The 20,014-nt window shown below is 48.9% G+C and overlaps 1 protein-coding gene and 1 pseudogene across 1 annotated transcript; both read left to right on the plus strand.

Annotated features, from left to right (window-relative positions):
* Positions 1 to 2,185: 2,185 nt before the first annotated feature.
* LOC140695440 (paraneoplastic antigen Ma3-like) lies at positions 2,186 to 4,325 on the plus strand (annotated as a pseudogene).
* Positions 4,326 to 5,420: 1,095 nt separating this feature from the next.
* On the plus strand, positions 5,421 to 12,415 carry LOC107035173 (paraneoplastic antigen-like protein 5). Its single transcript, XM_031676528.2, has 5 exons — positions 5,421 to 6,368; positions 6,560 to 6,651; positions 7,849 to 7,978; positions 8,632 to 8,692; positions 8,874 to 12,415. Exon 5 carries the CDS (start codon positions 9,001 to 9,003, stop codon positions 10,333 to 10,335), a length of 1,335 nt encoding a protein of 444 aa, XP_031532388.1. The 5' UTR covers positions 5,421 to 6,368; positions 6,560 to 6,651; positions 7,849 to 7,978; positions 8,632 to 8,692; positions 8,874 to 9,000; the 3' UTR covers positions 10,336 to 12,415.
* The last annotated feature ends 7,599 nt before the right edge of the window (positions 12,416 to 20,014 follow it).

The raw sequence follows: 20,014 nt of genomic DNA on the forward strand, positions 1-20,014 counted from the left end.
GCCAATGCTCAAGGCTGGACAAGGCCAAAGGCCGCTGAGGCTGTGGGGTACACAGGACCAGACGGCTCCCATGCCGCTGGCAGGAGTGAACATGGATTCAGCCACTCATGAGAGGTAGCAGATTAGCAATTCCTGGTCATGGGCACAACCACAGAATACACAGTCCCAGCAAAACCACTTCTGAGCTGGCAAGTGGCCCTGACAGGCATGTGCAGGCTGCTAGTGGCAGCAGTGTCTGTAACCACCAAAGACTATGAACCATCTAAATGCCCATCCTTGGGGTCATAGACAAATAAACTGGGGCTGTGATTCAACCAGGAGCATGAGTGAGCTGGATGCTTGGGGAAGCCTCCACCAGTAAACCTTGAGTAGGAAAAATAAGTCTCAGAAGAGGATGTCTGGCTGGATGCCAGGCAAGGAAAGAGAATGGGGGCAGGGGCAGCAACAACACCCAGAGGTGTGACCCTGAGAGAACCTGCGTGCCACCTGATGGGTGGAGACATTGTCCACATGGCCCCAGACTCCCATAAAGGTGCAGGGTGGTGAGACCCACAGGGACTGGAGGCTCTCTTTCCAGCCCAGCCAGCACTGTCTGGTGCACTCTCTAGCCTAGGTGCTAATGGAAAAGGGGAAGGACCTATGGAAGATGGGAGACCAGGGGCAAGTCAGCAAGAGGTCTCTGAGGAGCCCAACACCCATGCTGCCTTCAGAGACCAAGAGAGACTGATGTCTCAGAGTCTATTAGGCTGGTAAGGGCACAGGGGGCAGGGAACACACTAAGCGCCCAACTCCCAACAGACCAGCTCTCCCGTACACACCATCAGGCAGAGACCCCAGTTCTGTCCTTTTGCTAAGCTAAGGCCTGGAGAAGGGGCAAGGACTTGCCAAGGACACAGAGTAAGATACAGGCCCTGGGGTTGAGCTCTAAGTAGCAGAAGCCCACGCTTGAGATTTGGACTTACAGTGATCAAAACCTGGCACGCTCCTTGGGGCTGGCTACCTGGGCAGCAAAGCTCCTTTGCCGGTCAAGCACCCACAGAGGTGGTGCCTGCAGTTCCAGGCCCCCCAGGCGAGCTGGGAGGGCAACGTGGGGACGGTGGACCCTCCACTGGGGTGGTGTGTGTGAACACGTGTGCACCTATGTGACATGTGCTCTGGGGGATCACACCTGGACGAGGTGCTCCTCACCTAGCCTTGGGACAGGACAGGACCCGACCTGGGTGGGGAGGGGGAGGGGAAGAGCAGGTAAAAAAGGCCCAGAGGGATACTCCACTCCACTGCTCCCCACCCCCGGTATGAACGCACCTCCTGGCGCCCAGCTGCTCTCTGGTGGTGGGAACCCTGGCGAATGCACCCCTCGACATGCTGGCTCCCTGAGGACACGTTCTGGGAGGGGCAGGAGACAGGGCCGAGTCCTGGGCCCCGGGGGTCCCCACCTGTGCCCGCACCCCCTCGGGGGCGGGGGAAGGCACAGGTGACATCACCTGCGGTTCCAAGGGCGTCTGCGGCGGCGGCGTCTGCGGCGGTGGCGGCAGCGGGGCAGCGTGACCTGCGCACTCCAATTGCCCGGCGGTCTCCAGGGCGACGCGGAGGGTCCGCGCTCCGCTGCCACTGCGCCCCCGCCCTGGGTCCCCACTGCAGTGAGCGGTGGCGAGCAGGCGCTGGAGCGCTGGTCCACGTGCGGCGGGGAGACAGGGGCCGGGAGCGGGAGACAGCGGGGGAAAGTGGGGCGCCGGACCCTGTGGGCGCTCAGAGCTGCCCCTGGCCCGTCCTGCTGGGACCTCGGCCAGGAAGGAGCCCGACCGAGACGAAGGTACCAGACCCCGGGAGGGTGCGCTTGGCCCCGGGAGACCCCCACCGCCCTCCGCCAGCCTCGGCGGGACTGCCACAGCCTGCGGGGACGGGGACCGGGACGGCGTGGGGAGGGGCTGTGGTCCCCGAGGGGCAGGCGGAGAGCGGGGCGGGGTCTACCCTGGACCGCAGGGGCGCGGTGGGGGGAGGAGGGGCAGCACCGGGCGGGGGCGGGGGCGGGGGCGGGGCGGCCTTAACCTCGCTCTTGTCCGGTTCGCATTCACAGGCTGTGGAGTCCTGGGCCATCTGCTGTTGCTCTGGGAGTTGGCCCAGATTTATGTGCATCACACACCGATGATTCTCCCCTAAATTAAACTCCGCAGAGTTAGGAAACATGCCATTGAGCCTGTTGCAGGACTGGTGTCGGGGCGGGGTGGGCGGGGACATCTGAACACCTGGAGGTCCATACTCATTCTGGGGATTCCTGAGGCCTGTGGTGAGGATGAGTTTGAGGACACTCTTCAGGACACTTTCAGGCACCTGGGCAGGTGTAGGGTCATTGGCAGGATATTTAGGAGGGAGGAGAATGACCAAGGGTTTCTCCTAGAGCTTAGCCAAGATACCGACTATGCTTTGAACCCCAGGGAAATACCAGGAAAGGGAGGGCCCTAAAAAGTGGTTGTAAAACCTTGTAGCTCAGATGGCGACTTTCTCAATAGACTGAACTGCTTCTTAGAGGAGGAGAGGTGGACAATGTCAGACATGAACAGAGTCCTTGGATCCAGACACCAGCTGTCCTGCTCCGAGAGTGGCCATGTCACCTGATTTCTGAACCTGGGCCCAGGCCCCGGGGACAGCCGCACAGCCTCTGCTAGAACAAAGGTACCGAGAACTGAGAGTATTTTCTGGGAACACCATGTACATCCCAGGGGTGATGGTATTTTAAGCCTGGTTCCAACACACCACTGAGGTGCTACAGGGTGCCTGAAGGGGAAAAGAGGCGTTGGCTGATGGGGTGCTTGTGGGGCCCTGCCCTCCAGGTGGTCAGTGGGCTCCAGGCCCACAATGCTGCCCTAACTGTGGAGGAGTGCCTGGCAACCCTGTGGCAGGCGTTTGGACCTGTGGAGGGCCGTAAAATTGCCCGTGTGAAATTTTGTAAGGCATATCAGGAGGCAGGTGAGAAAGTCTCTATCTTTGTGTTACGTTTGGAACACCTGCTCCAGAGAGCTGAAGGAGAAAAAACACTCTATTACGAAGGAATGAAAATCAGGGTGGGGCCACCCTTACTGACAAACTTCAAAACAGGCTGATGAAACAACAAAGGAAGCCTCCTAGGTTCCTGGCACTGGTGCGGCTCCTGCATGTGGAGGAGGACTGGGAGACCACTTTCAGGCCAGAGAGAGGCTGGAGTGGCCAGAAGCAGGCATAAGTTCATCTGCCAGAGCCAGCGGTTCCAGGGCAGTATCCTTCCCTGCCCCTGGATGTGCCCAGCAGGCCAGGCCTTCCCAAGGTTCCTGACGCAGAGGGGGCAGAGGCCAACACCAAAAGGAGGTTGTGCCAAGGGCCAGCACTCCAGGCTCAGGAAAACAGAAACACCACATGTCCTGCAATAGCGGTGGAGAAGACGGCCACATGAGGGCACAGTGCAGCAACCGGGCAAGCCTGCTCTTGGTAAAGCAGAAGAGACAAACTGCCATTCAGTCGGGAAATGAGAGCTGGGTTTGGGACAAGACCCATCCCAAGCTAAGGTGAAGTAGGCTCAGGAGAACAAGGCAAGGCTTCTTACTGTGGGCCCAGGAGACAAAATAGTTATTGGAAGAAGGGGAAGGGGCAGTCCACACAAACACCATGGGGCTTGAGCGAGGCACAGGGGCAGGGAAGCCAAGCCCAGGTCAAGCCTCCTTGTCCTCTGCCAGCTGAAAGGGACTCCATCGGCCAAGCCACAAGCAGCTCAGTGAAGGCCAAGCACGGGGCTCTGAGGAGGTGCTGGTGACCCAAACAGGGGGCCACCATATTTAGCACACGGGCTGCCCGAGCCTTAGAGACCCCAACGCAGCAGACGCTGAAAGGGTGTGGCCAGGTGTGTGATTCGATAAAGCTGCCCATGAAACTCGACATATCAAATTAGCCTAATTATATGTAGCACCTCTGTTTTTATAAAGTGAAATCTCTTTTGTGATTTTCCAGGATCCCTCTTGGAAAACACAAATAAAACTTGAGACCAAGGATATATCACTAAGGATTTGAGTGTGGAAGGTAAAATTAAGAGGTTGTCAGAAGCTTTGAATATTTCTTTAAATAAGATGATAGCTCAGCGAGAAACACTACTTGTCTATCTACTTTACCAAAGTGACAAAATATTTTAAAAGTAAATAGAGGAGGCAACGCAGTTATAAAGAACCTTAGTTCTTTCAAAAGTGAGACTTGGTTCTCAAGTAATTAAGGCTATAATAAAGTGAACATAAAGCAAAGAAAATTATTCTGGTAAGAAAGAACCCTTGCTTTCTAGGCAGATTACTCAAGAAGCAAAGAAAAGCTTTTTATTAACTCTTGTTAAGAGCACACCAATAATCTAAGAAACATGTCACCTTATTAACAGAGAAAACGAAATTCTAGTTTTGCATCAGTGTGCTATTTGATATTATAGCTCATTTTTAAAACCTTATAAATAAAGCCATTGAACTTTAACTACCATTGACCACAAGAAATAAAATCCCTTTTCTGAGAACCACATCCATCCAGGTTTTGTCCTACACATTCATCTTTCTCATTCTGGAACAACCGGTCATTTTACTTTCGGACAAAATTATTCTTTTTCTTTAACAAAAACGCATTCTGCATACCTTCTATACTTTATTTAGTCTAAATCTAAGGTTTATTTTTTCTCAAAGTCTAAGGTTTTCAGTTACCAAAAGATCTTGGAAAGTATCTTTAAGGCTGATGTACTACACGTGGAATATAATTACTATTGAAATAAAGTTTTGTGAGAATGAGTTCCCTTTCATTAATTTCTGAGAAGTTTGAGTATTCAATTTATAAAAGCACTTAATTATCTCTAAACCAATAATAATGGAGCTCCTTGGGGTGATTTTATAATCTCATTTGGTAATACCATCAGGGGTAGGAAATGTTACGTACACGTATGGGCACACAAAAACATGCATATAAAATAAATAAAAGTCCCGGGGAATTAATATACAGCATGGACACTATACTTAATAATAGTGTACTATATTGTATATTTGGAAGTTGTTGAGAGAGGAGACTTTAAAAATTCTCATCACAAGGGAAAAAAAAAACTATGTGTGGCGATAGATGTTAAATAGACTTATTACGGTGGTTATTTTGCAACATATACAAATATCATTAAGTTGTACACTTGAAACTAATATATGTTTTTAGAGGTGTTTCTTAACCTCCACTTTTCTAGGATCACAGTCAGAACACGTCTTCCCATGGTATCACCCTCTGTGACAGCTCGTGATACCTGTAATGCCAGGGGGCTGAGTGGGGGCTTGTGAGAGTCCTCAGGTAAAAGTAGGTAGGGTAGGTAGACCCCTACTTGGGGTCTGCGACTTTCTGGCAGCAGCAGGTAAGCGCTTTTGCTTGGCACAGGAACCGGAGTGATTAACCAGCCTCTCAATAGTTCCTTCTAATTAAGGAAGGTGTATTCAGGTCTGTGCTCCCCTTCCCAGACGTAGCGGGTATCTGTGCTCAAAGGGGAGTCTGCAAATGTCTTGCTTAGTAATCTTTAATTTAAAATTTGGTTTGCTTTTCATATTTTTATGAAGACTTTATCAAAAAGCCTCTTCTTCTGTGTCCCAAATAAAGCAAAAGAAATTTATTCTGTCACCAAAGTCCCACAACTTGAAAAGTGACTACAGGCTTCGGAGGCGTGCTGCTCAAAGCGTCCGTCAAGGATCCGCGGCATCAGTCATCACGCTTTCGAGAAACGCAGAATCTCAGTCCCACCCCAGCCTTCCCGACTCAGAGCTAGGCTTCTTATCGAGATCTCCCGGGGACTGTGCATGCCTTCCAGGGCACTAAACTGAGATTCACCCACGCCCTTATCCGGAGCAGCGCATTAGTGTCTCGCGGGCCCCTGGGCAAACATTGCAGCCGTCCTTTTGTGGAAGAAATCGCCTCTGGAAAAGGGCGGGAAGCAGTTTGGGTACTAGATGGGTAATGCTTGGTCGTGCAGTCGAGAGTATAATGGGAGAGTGAACTCCTTTGATAGTTTTCTACCTTTTGGTGAACCCTGCAAATTTTCATGCTTTTGTGTTTCACAGAAAGCAGCTGTATTCTTTTACCTAGAAAACAGCTTGATAAACTGGGATCTGGATTTCCTTTAGTGAGCACCCGCTAGGGCTTTACTTTTGCACTCAGCTCTGTGCAGACTGCTTGGAGTATTCAAGTAGGGACAGCGGCTGGTGACTGTCACGCCACAGATCCCGTCCAATGGGGAACAGACACGAGGAACAGGAACTGCAAGGACTGCTAGGCCTGCTACAGCACGTGGCAGGCCTGGCGGGCTTCTTCGAGCTAATCCAAGTCTGGACTCGGCCCAGCTCGGTAACGTAAGGCGCCCCCAGCTTGATTCCCACTCCCTGTCGCCCGGGGGAAGGTAGGGACAGGGGCGCAGGGCGGGGCGCGGAGTTCCCCCTTCGAGGGGGTGGTGGGTGACACGCTGCTAGGGCGCAGCTGCGAGCGGGCCGTGTGCAGTCCCGGGGGGGGGTCCTGTCACCTCACAACCTCTTCCCGCCACCAGCTCCTGGCCCAGCCTGCACCGCGGCAGCGGAGGCGACAGGCGCAGGGTGGTTGCGGTGCTCCGGCGCTCTGATCTGGAGGCATCTCCAGCAGGTATGAGTTGGGGCCCGGGGCACAGAGAGCAACCCAAACCGCATGGGATTCCTCCCAGTGATCCTCGGCATCTTGCTTGGCATCCCAGGGGCTAGGGGCTGGAAGTAGGATCGCACTGGGTCAGGCATGGCACCCCACCAGCTCCCTGCCATTTCCACACCTAACCCCGCCCAGAGCCATTGCGGTCAGGACAAGTGGCTCTGAGCCTTACCCTGGAGGGAAAGTGTCTTCAGTCCCACCCCTCTCCTGGCCTCCACCAGCTTCTACTGACCAGATGTATTCCTGCAATGGAATAGGGGGCGTTTGTGGTAGCGGGTGTGTGAAGGGGTGGGGTGACTTAGGAAGGTGGGCTTAGGTGTGTGTGCGGAGCGCAGGGGAATAAGGGTGGGAGGCTTCGGGACAGGAGTTGGACTCGGGTGTGGGCAGGGCTTGGGGCAGGGAAAGGCCTTAAAAAGAGGCCCCGACATAGCTTGGGTGGGGGCAGGGCTTCTTTAGGGATTTGTGGCGGGGTTTGAGACTTGGGCATAGGTGGAGGTAGGGCTTAGGAGGGGGATGGGACTTGGCTGGGGCAGGAATCCAGCTTCCGTGTGGGTTGTGCTCGGTGGCAGAAGTTGGGCTAGGGTGGGGGTGGGGCTTGGGGAGGGGTCGAACTTCTGTGGGGGTGGGGCTTGGGAGGGGATGGGACTTGGGAAGGGGTGGGACTTGGTAGGGGCAGAGATCGAGCTTCCATGCGGGTGGGGCTTGGCGTCAGGGGTTGGGCTCAGGGGGGTGGGGCTTGGCGTCAGGGGTTGGGCTCAGGGGAGTGGGGCTTGGGAAGGGGTGGGACTTGGCGGGGGCAGGGATGGAGCTTCCGTGGGGGTGGGGCTTGACCTCAAGGGGTTGGGCTCCGGAGGGGTGGGACTTAAGACAGAGGCTGAGCTTCAGTGAGGGCGGGACTCGGTGGCAGGGATAGGGCTTGGGGAGGGGTGGAACTTGACAGTGGGGGCAAGGTTTGAGGGCGGCGGTGGACTTGAGGGTGGGGCAGTAATCTTACTGTAAGATCCCTTCTGTTCTAATACTGATTGCCAGTTGAGCCGTTTCTTGGCTCCTTATACCAGGGTACTTGTGGGCACCTCTGTAGACTCAGAATTGGCGCGGCCTGAGCAGGGGTGTCTGTGGCAGAATCATAGTGAAAAACTTCTACCTTGCCTTGGACAGATCCAGTGAAGCAGTACCCAGCACCCCGGGACCAGGAACTGCCTGACTGTGGTCAGAGCTAGAGGGCAAGGCGTACTGTTGAGTGTGTGGGTGGAATCCCCGCATCTGTCAGGGGGGCCCTAAGCAGCAGGTGAGCAGCTGTGAAGTGGACCTATGTTGGGAGGGGCCTCTGTAAAACTGACAAAAAGCAGGAGGGGAGGGGTGGTCTGCAGGGTAAGGTCACACCTAGGGTGAGAGTTGTCTGTTTCCTGCAGTGTGGTCCTGGAGACCCTTTTGGGGTCCCTTTTCGGCCCCTGATTCTAGTGTCTACACAATTTGAAACCATAAGCTCTTGTGTTTTTCAGCACTTGGTCCTTGCTGCCCACCCTCCAGCTCCCCTCCCCCCACAACAGCAAAAGACACTTCTTTGGTCGGAGGCTGGTGACATCACCTGTTGCTCCCTAACCTGAATCTCCTCTGTGATGGAAACTCGGGGTCCCCGCTGTTTTTCGTATCCATGGCAACACTGCCGCTTGTCACACCTTCTCCACACCCACCAGTTTCGTTGCATTGTGCAGAACTCCAGCCATCTTTCTCATTTGTCAGGCATTTTCTGAGAAAGGAGGGAACTTCACGTCTCCATCCTCTGACCTTCGCCCCAGTGAAGAGGGTAGCAGGTGCCCTGGGCCTGCAGAGCCCTGAGCCAGGGAGTGGGACAGCCTCCTGTTCACTCCTGCTTGGAGGGCTTTGGCTGTGTTCCTCGGCATCTGGCCCCACCTCTTGACTCTAGCCTTTCCACCACAGGCACCTCCAGTACACACAGCAGAGTTCTCGGACTTTGAGGAGGAACCCACAGCAAGAGGAGGTCAGCAGGGAGGGGATGAGTTGGGGGTAACTTGGCCTGAAGAGACCCCTCCACCAAATGATTGGGGAAGCCCTGAGAAGCAGGGATCCCTGTGAGCGGAAGTGGGGGAAGAGGAGGGGCTTTTTTTGGTGGGGGTGGGACGGTGGGCATTAATGATGCTCTCATCCCATTTGCGTTACAGGCTGTGGAAACCTGGGACGATTCTGCCTTCATACTTGGCCTTGGCTCAGGATTTTTTGAATCCTGGTCCAACACTGTGAGCTGATTCCTGCCCCCAGTGATAGATCGGTCCATAGAAAGTGGGAGCGATGGCCTTGTCACTGTTGGAGGATTGGTGCAAGGGGATGGACCTGGACTCCAGGAAGGCCCTGCTGATCGTGGGGATCCCTGTGGAGTGTAGTGAGGCTGAAATTAAGGAGACCTTGAAGGCAGGCTTACAGCCCTTGTGCAACTACAGGGTGCTGGGCAGAATGTTCAGAAGGGAAGACAATGCTAAGTCAGTTTTCATTGAATTAGCTGACACCATCAATTATGCTATGATGCCCAGTCAGATACTAGGAAAGGGAGGTACCTGGGAAGTGGTGGTGAAACCCCGTAGCCCGGATGATGAATTTCTCCATAGACTGAACTACTTCCTGAAAGACGAGGGCCGGAGAATGGTCGATGTGGTCAAGACCCTGGGGTACACCACCCCCACCGAGGGCATAGAGCCAGAGGGCTTGGCTCAAGTCAAGCTACCCGTTTGGCAGCCTGTGACAGAAAGCATGTGGTACCGGAAACTGAAAGTATTTTCAGGAAGCACTAGCCCCAGCCCGGGCGAAGAGAACTTTGAAGCCTGGCTGGAGCAGGTCACTGAGATGATGCAGATGTGGCAAGTGTCTGAGGCAGAGAAGAGGCGCCGTTTGGTGGAGAGCTTGCGCGGCTCTGCCCTGTCCGTCATGCGGGTGCTCCAGGCCAATGATGACGCCATGACTGTGGAGCAGTGCCTGGACGCCCTGAAGCAGATCTTCGGGAATAAAGAGGACTATAGAACCTCACAGTTTAAGTTCCTCCAGACCCTTCAGAAGTCTGGGGAGAAAATCTCGGGGTTTTTGCTGCGCTTAGAGCCCCTGCTGCAGAGAGCCGTGCGGCACAGCCCCTTGTCAGTGAGAAGCACAGACATGATTCGCCTGAAACACATCCTGGCTCGGGCCTCCATGACTGCTGCCCTCCGGGGCAAGCTAGAGCTCCTGGATCAGCGAGGGTGCGCTCCCACCTTCCTGGAGTTAATGAAGCTCATTCGGGATGAAGAGGAGTGGGAGACCACCATGGCTGTGACCAAGGAGGGGCAGAAGCAAGTAGGAAGGGGCCGCGAGGCCCCGGGCAGGCACGTAGTGGCTGAGGCCACTGTCCCAACACCTCAGGTCATCCTACAGGCAGGGCCATTTAGTGAGAAGAGCACTCAGACCATCCAGAAAGGGGCTGTCCCGGCACTGAAGCGCAGGCGACTGTCCTGCTGCTACAGTACCGGGGAGGAAGGCCCCAGCCAGGGAGCGTGTCCTCAGGCCAAGAACCAACCTTCGCCAAAGCAGAGTCCTCAGCTTGCAGCAGAAGAGTCGGGAAACGGGACAGGGGCTGGGGCTATGAGCCATCCCGAGCCCTAGGAAGCTTAGGCTCAACAGATCCAGGCATCCTCTCCCCTTGCAGGCAATGGAAAATTTTTAATGAGGGAAAGGGGCAGTGCACAAAAATAGCAAGGGGCTTGAGTGGGGAAGAGGGGCAGGGCAGCCAGGCCCAGGCCGAGCCCCGTCTGCCTCCACCAGCCGGAAAGGACTCCATCCAAGCCAAAACCAGCTCAGGAAGGTACTGGCGATGCAAACAGAGGGCCGCCACATCCAGCACACAGGCTGCCCAAGCCTCAGACAGAGACCCCAGTGCAGCAGAGGCTGAAGAGGGTGCGGCCAAGGGCTCTGGCCTCGGCCCCATCTTCTGGCCACCCCCAAACACCCACCCCGTGGGCTCTCAGCTGATGATGCTGACAGGCCCCCAGGCCACGCGGGGCCTAGAGGAGCCTTACCCGGGGCCATCCCTGCCAGAAGGAGCCAGCACCGGTGAGGAAGAGCTGCGTGGCAGAGGGGCGATGCCCCGGAGAGGGGTTCGTAGGGTCCAGCCCATCTTCAGGATCATCTACACTGCTCCAGGGGAGCCCCAGGAAGGCAGCACCCTGGAGCCTCTGCGCCAGTGAGGGCAGGAGACCCAGCGGCCCCGGGGACCTAGCACCAGCCTACAGGCAGTCTCCTCCCCCTGCCCCCAAGAAGGGTTGTGGGGGCAAGGAGCACCAAGACTGTAAGGAGAAGATGCGCAGACAAGAGCTGCAGCTCAGCTTGGCAGGCAGGGCTCCTGGGTACCTGGTGGGCCAGTACCCCACAACAGGCTTTGGTGTGAGTGGGTGTGCAGGGAAACTTGTTCCAAAGCAGCAGGAGGAGGAGGAGAGGAGGAAGGGGAGGAGGAGACAGGCGGAAGTGAGGGTGGAGAAGGAGGAGGAGGTAGTGGTGGAGAAGCAGGAGGGTGGAGGATTCGTTGGTGGGAGGGAGGGGTGTTTCATTCTTGTGTTTGTGTATGGCCACTGGAGACGTGCAGAGAACAGGCAAGGCGACCTGGGACTGACCTGGCCAACCACAGCTCACCAGCTGCCAATGCCAAGGCCACCGCCAGACCCTGTCAACTCGGGCGGCCGTCCTCGGAGCACCCCTGAGAGCCCAGCCCCGGCCTTGGTGAGGGCCACCTGAAGACGTCTGCCCCCACACTGCCCTGGGAGATGTCAGGGGCCATGTCAAGGTGCCTGGGCCTCCAAGAGGGGCCCCTAGTCACCGTCCCCTGGGGCAGGCTGCTCCCTGTACTAGGAAGCCCATAGGAAGCCTGTGTCTCTGTGGCCCCATAGTGATCTCCTCACCACCCCCCACACCAGCGCCCGTTTACGTGCAGAGCCCTGAGGTGCCCGTGGACCCAGGCCGGGTGTCCCTCCTACCCGGGCCGCCACCTCTGGGCCCGGCCACGTGCCCTGAGCTCAGGGCAGCAAGGCTCTGCTCGCTCTGGCCCAGTGTCGTGAGCGCCACGTCCGCTTTGTCGGAGTAGATTTAGGCCAAACGCTGCTTGTTCCTGTGGAGATGTGTGTGTGTTCTTCTCTGAGCAGTACCCCCAGCCCAGCCCGGAGACCCCAGCCCGGTCCCAGGAGACGGCGGGATGGACAGATGGACGACGCCCACCTGGTGGCCTCGGGAAGGAAGAACTGGGCCGGGGAAGGTTGGGGGCTGCGGAGGGTCCTTGGGGACCGTGCTGTGATCTGCCATCGCTGTTCCTCGTGACCCCTTGTCCTGGGCTTGGGGGAGCGTTCCCCGCCGTGTTCTGCAGTGTCCTGGACTGTCCTGTGGGGGCCAGAGGGCAGGGCCAGGCCCCAGCATGTGGGCCAGAGGGGGAGGGGTGCCCTGGGGGCAGCGGTCATTGCTGGGGTCCACCGTCCTGGCCAGAGGCTGACCGTGGGGCCCTCAGGAAGGGAGACTATGTGGGGAGGGCCGCAGCACGGTGGGGGGCAGCTGAGACACCTGGTGAGGGACCCTGGGAGGAGGAGGGGGCTGAGATCTGTGGGCTTTAGTGGCCGTTAGAAGTTCCTGCCTGTGTGGTCATTCCCTCTTTTCGGTAGTTTCAGTCAATGTTTCTCTTTAATAAATTTCGTTGAAAGTTTCAGCTGAGTCTGGCCTCTGCTGTGGGCATTTGAAGGAAGGGTCTACTGGGGATGGGGGTAGGGGGAGGTGACAGTGGCCTGGGACCTCGAGTCAGCACTGGAGTATGGTTAGAGCAGGGTCCAAGGGGGTCTGTGTGGTCCCCTGGGCTGGATGGAGCCAGGTGACAGGACTTGTGGGCACGGCCAGTGGCTGGCTGGGTCCCAGGAAACTGGGGGAGCCCCCAGGAATAAGTGGTTGCACGTTGGATGGGGGAGGGGGGGACCGCAGGCAGGACCCGAAGCCACAGGATCCCTGGTAGCACTGTGTGTTTTCAGGGCATGCAGATCCTTCAGGGAGGTCACGTGTGCAGTCCCAAGGACCAGCCGGCCACAGAAGGGTCCAGGCGTGAGGTCAGAAGCCCCTGCCAGGACCTCAGTGCAGGACTCCAGGGTGGGGGGGTGTTGTCCACCTGCCTGTGATCAGTCCACCTCTGCTTGACAACAAATGACCAGCCCTCTCTGTGCATGTGCACAAATCAGGTGGCTTCCAGGTCTCTTTGGGGTACTGGGACCTAGAGCCCATCTCTGGGTAATAAATTGCCAAGTCTGATTCCCTTTTTCTCAGTAATTCCTGCTTGCTTTCATCTCTCTCTCCTTGAATTTTACTCTAAGCAACAGTGAGGATCCAAGCCACATCACTCAGAAATCTCTTCTGCTAAATATCCAATTGTATTGCTTGAAAATTCTCTTTCCAGGAAACAGTGGACCACAATTCGACTAAGTTTTTTGCCCCTTTATAAGAAAGATCTCCTTTCCTTTAGTACTCAATAACTTCTTCCTCCTTTTGGTCTGAGAAATCACCAGAACGACCTTTACCATCCAGATTTCTGCCAACATTTTATCATGATTATTTATGGATTCCCAAAGAAGACATTTGCTTTCTCTCCAGCTCTCCTTTTTCATTGTGAACCCTCATCAGAATCACCTTTAGCGTCCATATTTCTATGACCATTCATAGGTGGGTCCCCATGGAAATGTAATATTTACCTCCGCCCAGGTTCCCACAGTGAATATCTGAGAAAAATCCCTTTGCTTTTCTGGCAGGGGTAGGGCAAAAGGAATACTTTTCAAATAGCCAGAGCACTCTGCTCTTCTTAACAAGCCCATTCCTCATCTGCTGGTGTATTATGAGAGTCTATCTGACCTAGAGGGAAAGGAAATACCCAAGTCCAGCCCACTCTAGCCATTCTGTCTCACTGAAAGGGGAAAAATATTACCTGATAAGCACTGAAGTTCACAGTGCAGATGCACAGGTTTGCTAAAAGACTGAGACCTAATCATAAGACTGTAGAATACTTCCGTTCCCCTCACACCTCACCACCATATTAGTAAAGGCCTGTTTAGAATAGTTCCTTTTACCCAGTACATCATGCCTCGATATCCAGAAAAATTTACAAGACATACTAAAAAACAAAAAATATAGTTCGAAGAGATAAAGCAAGCATCAGGACCAGACTCATATATGGCAGGAATGTTGGAATTACCAAACCAGGAATTTAAAATAACTATGATTAATATGCTAAGGAATGTAATTGATAAAAGTAGACAGCATGCAGTTCAGACAGGCAATGTGAGCAGAGAGGTGGAAATTTTAAGAAAGAATCAAAAAGAAATGCTGGAAATGAAAAACACTATTTTAAAAACATTAAGACTGCCTTTGATGGGATTACTAGTAGACAGGACATTGTTGAGAAAAGAATCTCTGAGCTTGAGACTATCTCAGTAGAAACTCACAAACTGATAGCCAACAGGAAAAAGATTTTTAAAGACCCAGAATATTCAGGAACTGTGGCATGACTACAAAAGGCATAACATATACCTAATGGGAATACCAGAAGGAGAAGAAAAAGAAAAAGGAATAGAAGAAAGCTTTGAAAAACTAATGACCAAGAATTTTTCCAGATTGATGTCAAGGCACCAAACCACAGATCCAGGAAACTCAGAACATCAAGCAGGATAAAGGTAAAACAAACAAACAAAACCAAACCACACCTAGGCATATCATTTTTAAATTACCTGAAATCAAATATGAAGACACAATTCTGAAAGAAGCCAGAGTAAAAAGAGCACTTAATCCACAGAAGAGCAAACATAAGAATCACATCTCACTTTTCCTCAGAAACCATGCATGCAAGAAGACAGTGGAGTGAAATTAAATAAAGTGTTGAGATAAAGAAATTCCATCAACCTAGAATTCTGTACCCTATCCAATTCTCTTTCAAAAGTGAAGGAGAAATAAAGACCCTCTCTCTCAAACAGAAATTGAGGGAATTTGTTCCCAGCAGACCTGCCTTGAAGAAATGTTAAATAAAGTTATTTACAGAGAAGGAAAATGGGTTAAAAACTTGGAGCTAAACTAAAAAGCACTGGAGCATAAAGACCACTGGGGAAAGAATATGTGAAAGTAAAATTTTAAAACCTAAAATTTTCTTATTCTTAATTTATCTAACAGATAACAGTTTGTTCAAAATAATAATAGCATCAAAGTATTTGATTACACATATGTGCTTATGTATAAGTGAAATGATTTGTCAGCTATGATACAGGATGGAGGAAGTAAGATTATTTTGTTGTTATAAGCTACTCATGCTACCCATAGTGATTTAATGTAATTAGAAAGTGGACTTGGATTAGTTGCAAATGTGTATTAAAAACTGCAGGGCTACCATTTAAAAAAAGTTTTTTAAATGTATAAATGATATTCTAAGAAAGGAGAGAAAACTGAATGATATAAAGCAAACAATTAAAACCACAATAAGAAGAAAAGAGTAGGAGACAAAAACAGGAACAAAGAACAAAGGCAACAAATAGAAAATAGTAAAAAAAAAAAAAAGGTAGATATTAATCCAACCATATCAGTAATCACTTTGAACATCAAAGGTCTAAATCCACCTATTAAAAGACAGAGATAGTCAGAGTGGACAAAAAGAAGACCCAACTATATGTTGTCTACAAGAAATTCACTTTAAATGTAAAGACACATATAGATTAAAGGTAAATGGATAGAGAATGATAAACCATACTAACATTTAATCAAAAGAAAGCAAGACCGGCTTTATTAACTTCAGACAGTGGAGACTTCAGATCAAAGAAAGCTATTAGGGATGAAGAAAAGCGTCACATAAAGATAAAGGCATTAATTCTCCATGAAGGCATAACAATCCTTAATGTGTATGCACCTAACAAAAGGGCATCAAACTATGTGGGACAAAAACTAATAGAATAGCAAGGAAAAATAGATGAATCCACCATTATGTTCACAGCAGCATTATTTACAGTTGCCAAGATACGGAAATAACCTGAGTCCATCAATAGATGAATGGATAAAGAAGAAGTGGTATACACACACACACACTCAGACACACACACACACACTGAAATACTACTCAGCTACAAAAAAGAATGAAATTTTGCCATTTTCAGCAACATGATTGGACTTGGAGGGCATCATGCTAAGTGATATAAGCCAGAGAGAGAAAGACAAATACTGTACAATGTGACATATGTGTAATCTAAAAAATGCAACAAACAACTGAATATAATAAAAAAAAAGCAGACTCACAGATATACAGAACAAAGTAGTGGTTACCAGTGGGGAGAGGGAAGAGAGAAGTGACAACATAGGGGTGAGGATTAAGATGTACAAAACTATTATGTATAAAATAAGCTATAAGGATATACTACACAACACAGGGAATATAGCAAATATTTTCTAGTAACTATAAATGGAGTATAACCTTTAAAAATCGTGAATCACTACATTGTACGTCTGTAACTTATACAATGTTATACATCAGCTATACTTCAATTAAAAAATCAATTAATGTAATTCATCTCATTAATAGGCTAAAAAAATCACAAGATCATATCAATGCAGAATAAACATTTGAAAAACCCAACACCCACGCATGATAAAAATTCTGAGTAAAGGAGGACCAGAGTCGACCATCCTCAACTTGATTAAAAAACTCTACAAAAAACCTACAGCTAAAATCATATTTAATGGTGAGAAAATTGAAGCTTTCCTACCAAGATCAGGAACAAAGGAAGGATGTTCCCTCTCAAGACTCCTTGAAAACATAGTACTGGAAGTTCTGGCTAATGCAGTAAAACTAGAAAAGGAAATAAAAGGTATAAAGACTGGGAAGAAAGAAATAAAACTGTCTTTATTCATAGAAGACACGTTTGTCTATGTAGATAATATGAAAGAATCAACAATTTAAAAACTCCTGGAACAAGTAAGCAATTATAAGAAGGTTGTAGGTTACAAAGTTAATATACAAATGTAAACAATTCCCTTAGATAACAACAATAAACAAGTAAAATTTAAAATTAAGACACAATGCAATTTTCATTAGCACTCTATAAAAATGAAATACTTGGGTATAAATCTAACAAAATATACACATGATTTATATAGGAAGCTACAAAGCTCTGATGAACAAACTCAAAAAGCTAAATGGAGAAATATTCTACATTTATGGATAAGATGACTCAACATTGTCTTCCAAAGTGTTTGGAAGGTTTCCTACAAAACTACACATACTCCTACAATACAACCCAACAATCACAGTCTTTGCACTTACCCAAAGGAGCTGAGGACTAAAATCACAAAAGTCTGCAAATGGACGGTTATTGCAGCCTTATTCATAATTGCCCAAACTTGGAAGTAACAAAGATGTTCTTTAGTGAGTGAACGCATACATAAACTGTGGTACATCCAGTCAACAGAGTATTATTCAGGACTGAAAAGAAATGAGCCACTGAGCCATGAAGTGACATGGAGGAAACTTCCATGCATATTATTAAGTAAAAGAAGCCAATCTGAAGAGGCTACGTACTGTATGATTCCAATTATATGACATTCTGGAAAAGGTAAAACTATGGAGTCTTTGGGAAAAGAAAAATCAGTGCTGTCAGGAGTTGAGGCGGGGTTGGGGGGGAGATGAATAGGCTGAGCACAAAGAACTTGTAGGGCAGTGAAAGTGCTCTGTGTGATACGATAATGATGGGTACATGTCATACATTTGCGCAAACCCACAGAATATACAACATCAGAGTGAACCTGAATGTCAACCATTACCTTTGACTCTTTATGAGGTTTCAGTATAGGTTGATCAGTTGTAGCAAATGTACCACTTGGGTGTGGGATGTTGATATTGGGGAAGGCTATGCATGTGTGGGAGCTGGGGCTACATGGGAAATCTCCGTACTTTCCTCTCAATTTTGCTGTGAACCTAAAACTTCTGTTTAAGCAATGCCTTAATAAAAATAAATAAATGAATACATAAAAATAATAATTTAACTCACTTTAGTTTTTGTACGTATGTTGAAAAAAGTCTAATAACTAAATAATAGTGATAGCTTCAACTTGTCAAAAACTTAAGCAATACATACAAAGCTATATAAAACCATCTGTGTGATACAGCCCAAGTGATACTCAGAGGGAAATACATAGAATTAGAAGGTAAGAAATAATGAATATAAATGCAGAAATAGTGAAACGGAAAACAGTAGAGCTGAATAACAAAAGCCAGTTCTTTCAAAATACTCATGAAGTAGAATTTTTTTGAAAATATGCCCAATTATTAATGAAAAAAGCAAACAATATAAGTTAAATAAATTGTACAAAATACAAATGCAGAGGAGATTTAAATATTATAAGCCAACACGACAAATATGTGATACCTTTCCCTCAGTATAACCCAATGGTGAATGTGGTCAAGGAAAAGTTTCTACATATAGAAGTTTTTCAGCTAATAAACAAAGCAAGAGAGAAAGAGAGAATGAGAGCATTGCCATTCAGCAACGCCATAATGGATTTGTGGGTAAAGGTGATGATCATCAATGACTGCCAGCATCAGCACAGAGAGAGACAACCAGACACTATTGTCCCTCCTACTGGAAGTACACAGCATCACCTATGGAGTGGTCTTGTAAAACAGCAACAATAAAACAAACACACAAGCACCTCAGTCCGATCAAGCTTATACCTATAATCACTACTTTAACGAAATACAAGAGGCTGGAAGACATGTTAAAGGGCACCGAAATGTTACTTTCACTAAGACCTGCACTATGAGGTACTGGACAGAACACGAGACCTGTTTTTTTTCCTACCAAAAGAAATTTAAGGAAAAAGAGGTGACGTGAAAGGAATTCACAGATTTTTAAGACTTGAGGAACATAATGAATAACCACAAGGTGTGGACCATATTTGGACACCAATTCAAGTTTCTGAAAACATATAAGGCTCCCAGGTACACGTGAAAAAAACTGGACATCTGGTGATATGAATGACATTTAATTTTTTGAAGTGGTAATTGTATTGGGTCTATGGTTTATTAAAAAGAAGTCCTTATCTTTTAGAAATGCATATTGAAATATTTAGACATAAAATGATGTGATGTCTTGGGTCTGTGTCCCATTATTCCAGAGACTGAGATGTGGGCTACGTGGGGAAATAACTGGAGCCAGGTTGCCACGTATTTAAGGTTTTTCATGCTCAGTGATAGGTATATTGGGTTTATTTTGTATTCTCTCTGCTATTGTATATGTTTTAATCTTCCTGTAAGAAAACATTTCTTTATAACTATCATGTAATTAAACTTGAAATCCTAAGTCATCACTCTTTAGGAAAAAAAGTGACCAAGTTACCCATACAGCAATAGAAAACCTTACCCCCAAAATACAAACTGAAACTGTATTTAAAGCTCAAGTCACCATCAAATGTTCCAGGACAGGTAGTTTTTGGAGACAAGTTCTACCAAATGGTCAGGGCACACTCATCACCATCTTATGCCAACTCTTCCAAACACGTGAAAAGACGCACAATTGTTCAACTCTTTCTCCCAGGCTAGCTATCATTCAAAAATAAATGTGTGTGTGTGTGTGTGTGTGTGTGTGTGTGTGTGTGTGTGTGTGTGTATACATATGCATATATATGCATGACTGGGGCATTATGCTGTACATCAGAAATTGACATATTGTAACTGACTGTACTTCAGTAAAAATAATTTAAAAAAACTAGATGTGAGCATACCACAAAAAGAATGCATGCACCAAGTTCATTCAAACAGCAAATATCCTAAATAAATAGCACATTCAACAAGTCAGTGAATTAAACCAACACTCTGTGTCTGAGGAATGAAAATATGATTTAATATTTGAAAATGTCTTCAATGGTAATTCCTATGCTAACAAATCAGGGGAAATTTTTTTTAAATTTGATCACATCAATGGGTTAAGAAAGTCTTTTAAAGGAATTCAGGATGAGTTCAAACTAAGATGAGAAAGAACTTCCATTTCCTAAAATAGACAATAAACACATACTTACATGTGAACTATTAGAAGCATTCCCATTAGTCAAGAACTACACAGAGATAAATATTCTCACTTCTACCATTCACAACTGTACTGGAACACAAAGCCAGAGCTGTGGATGTCACATGAATAAGATGTATAAATATTGAGAAGAGACAGTGTTGGCTAACAATCTGGTCATCTATTTTAAAAACTCAAAGCAGTAGGCACATTGGATATTCAAGCGAATGAGACTTCAC

This window comes from Vicugna pacos, unplaced genomic scaffold (assembly GCF_048564905.1).
Source record: "Vicugna pacos unplaced genomic scaffold, VicPac4 scaffold_204, whole genome shotgun sequence".
NCBI lineage: Eukaryota > Metazoa > Chordata > Mammalia > Artiodactyla > Camelidae > Vicugna > Vicugna pacos.

Excerpts from the sequence above, each read along its gene's own strand:
- LOC107035173 (XM_031676528.2), top strand. The coding sequence starts at position 9,001 with ATGGCCTTGTCACTGTTGGAGGATTGGTGCAAGGGGATGGACCTGGAC.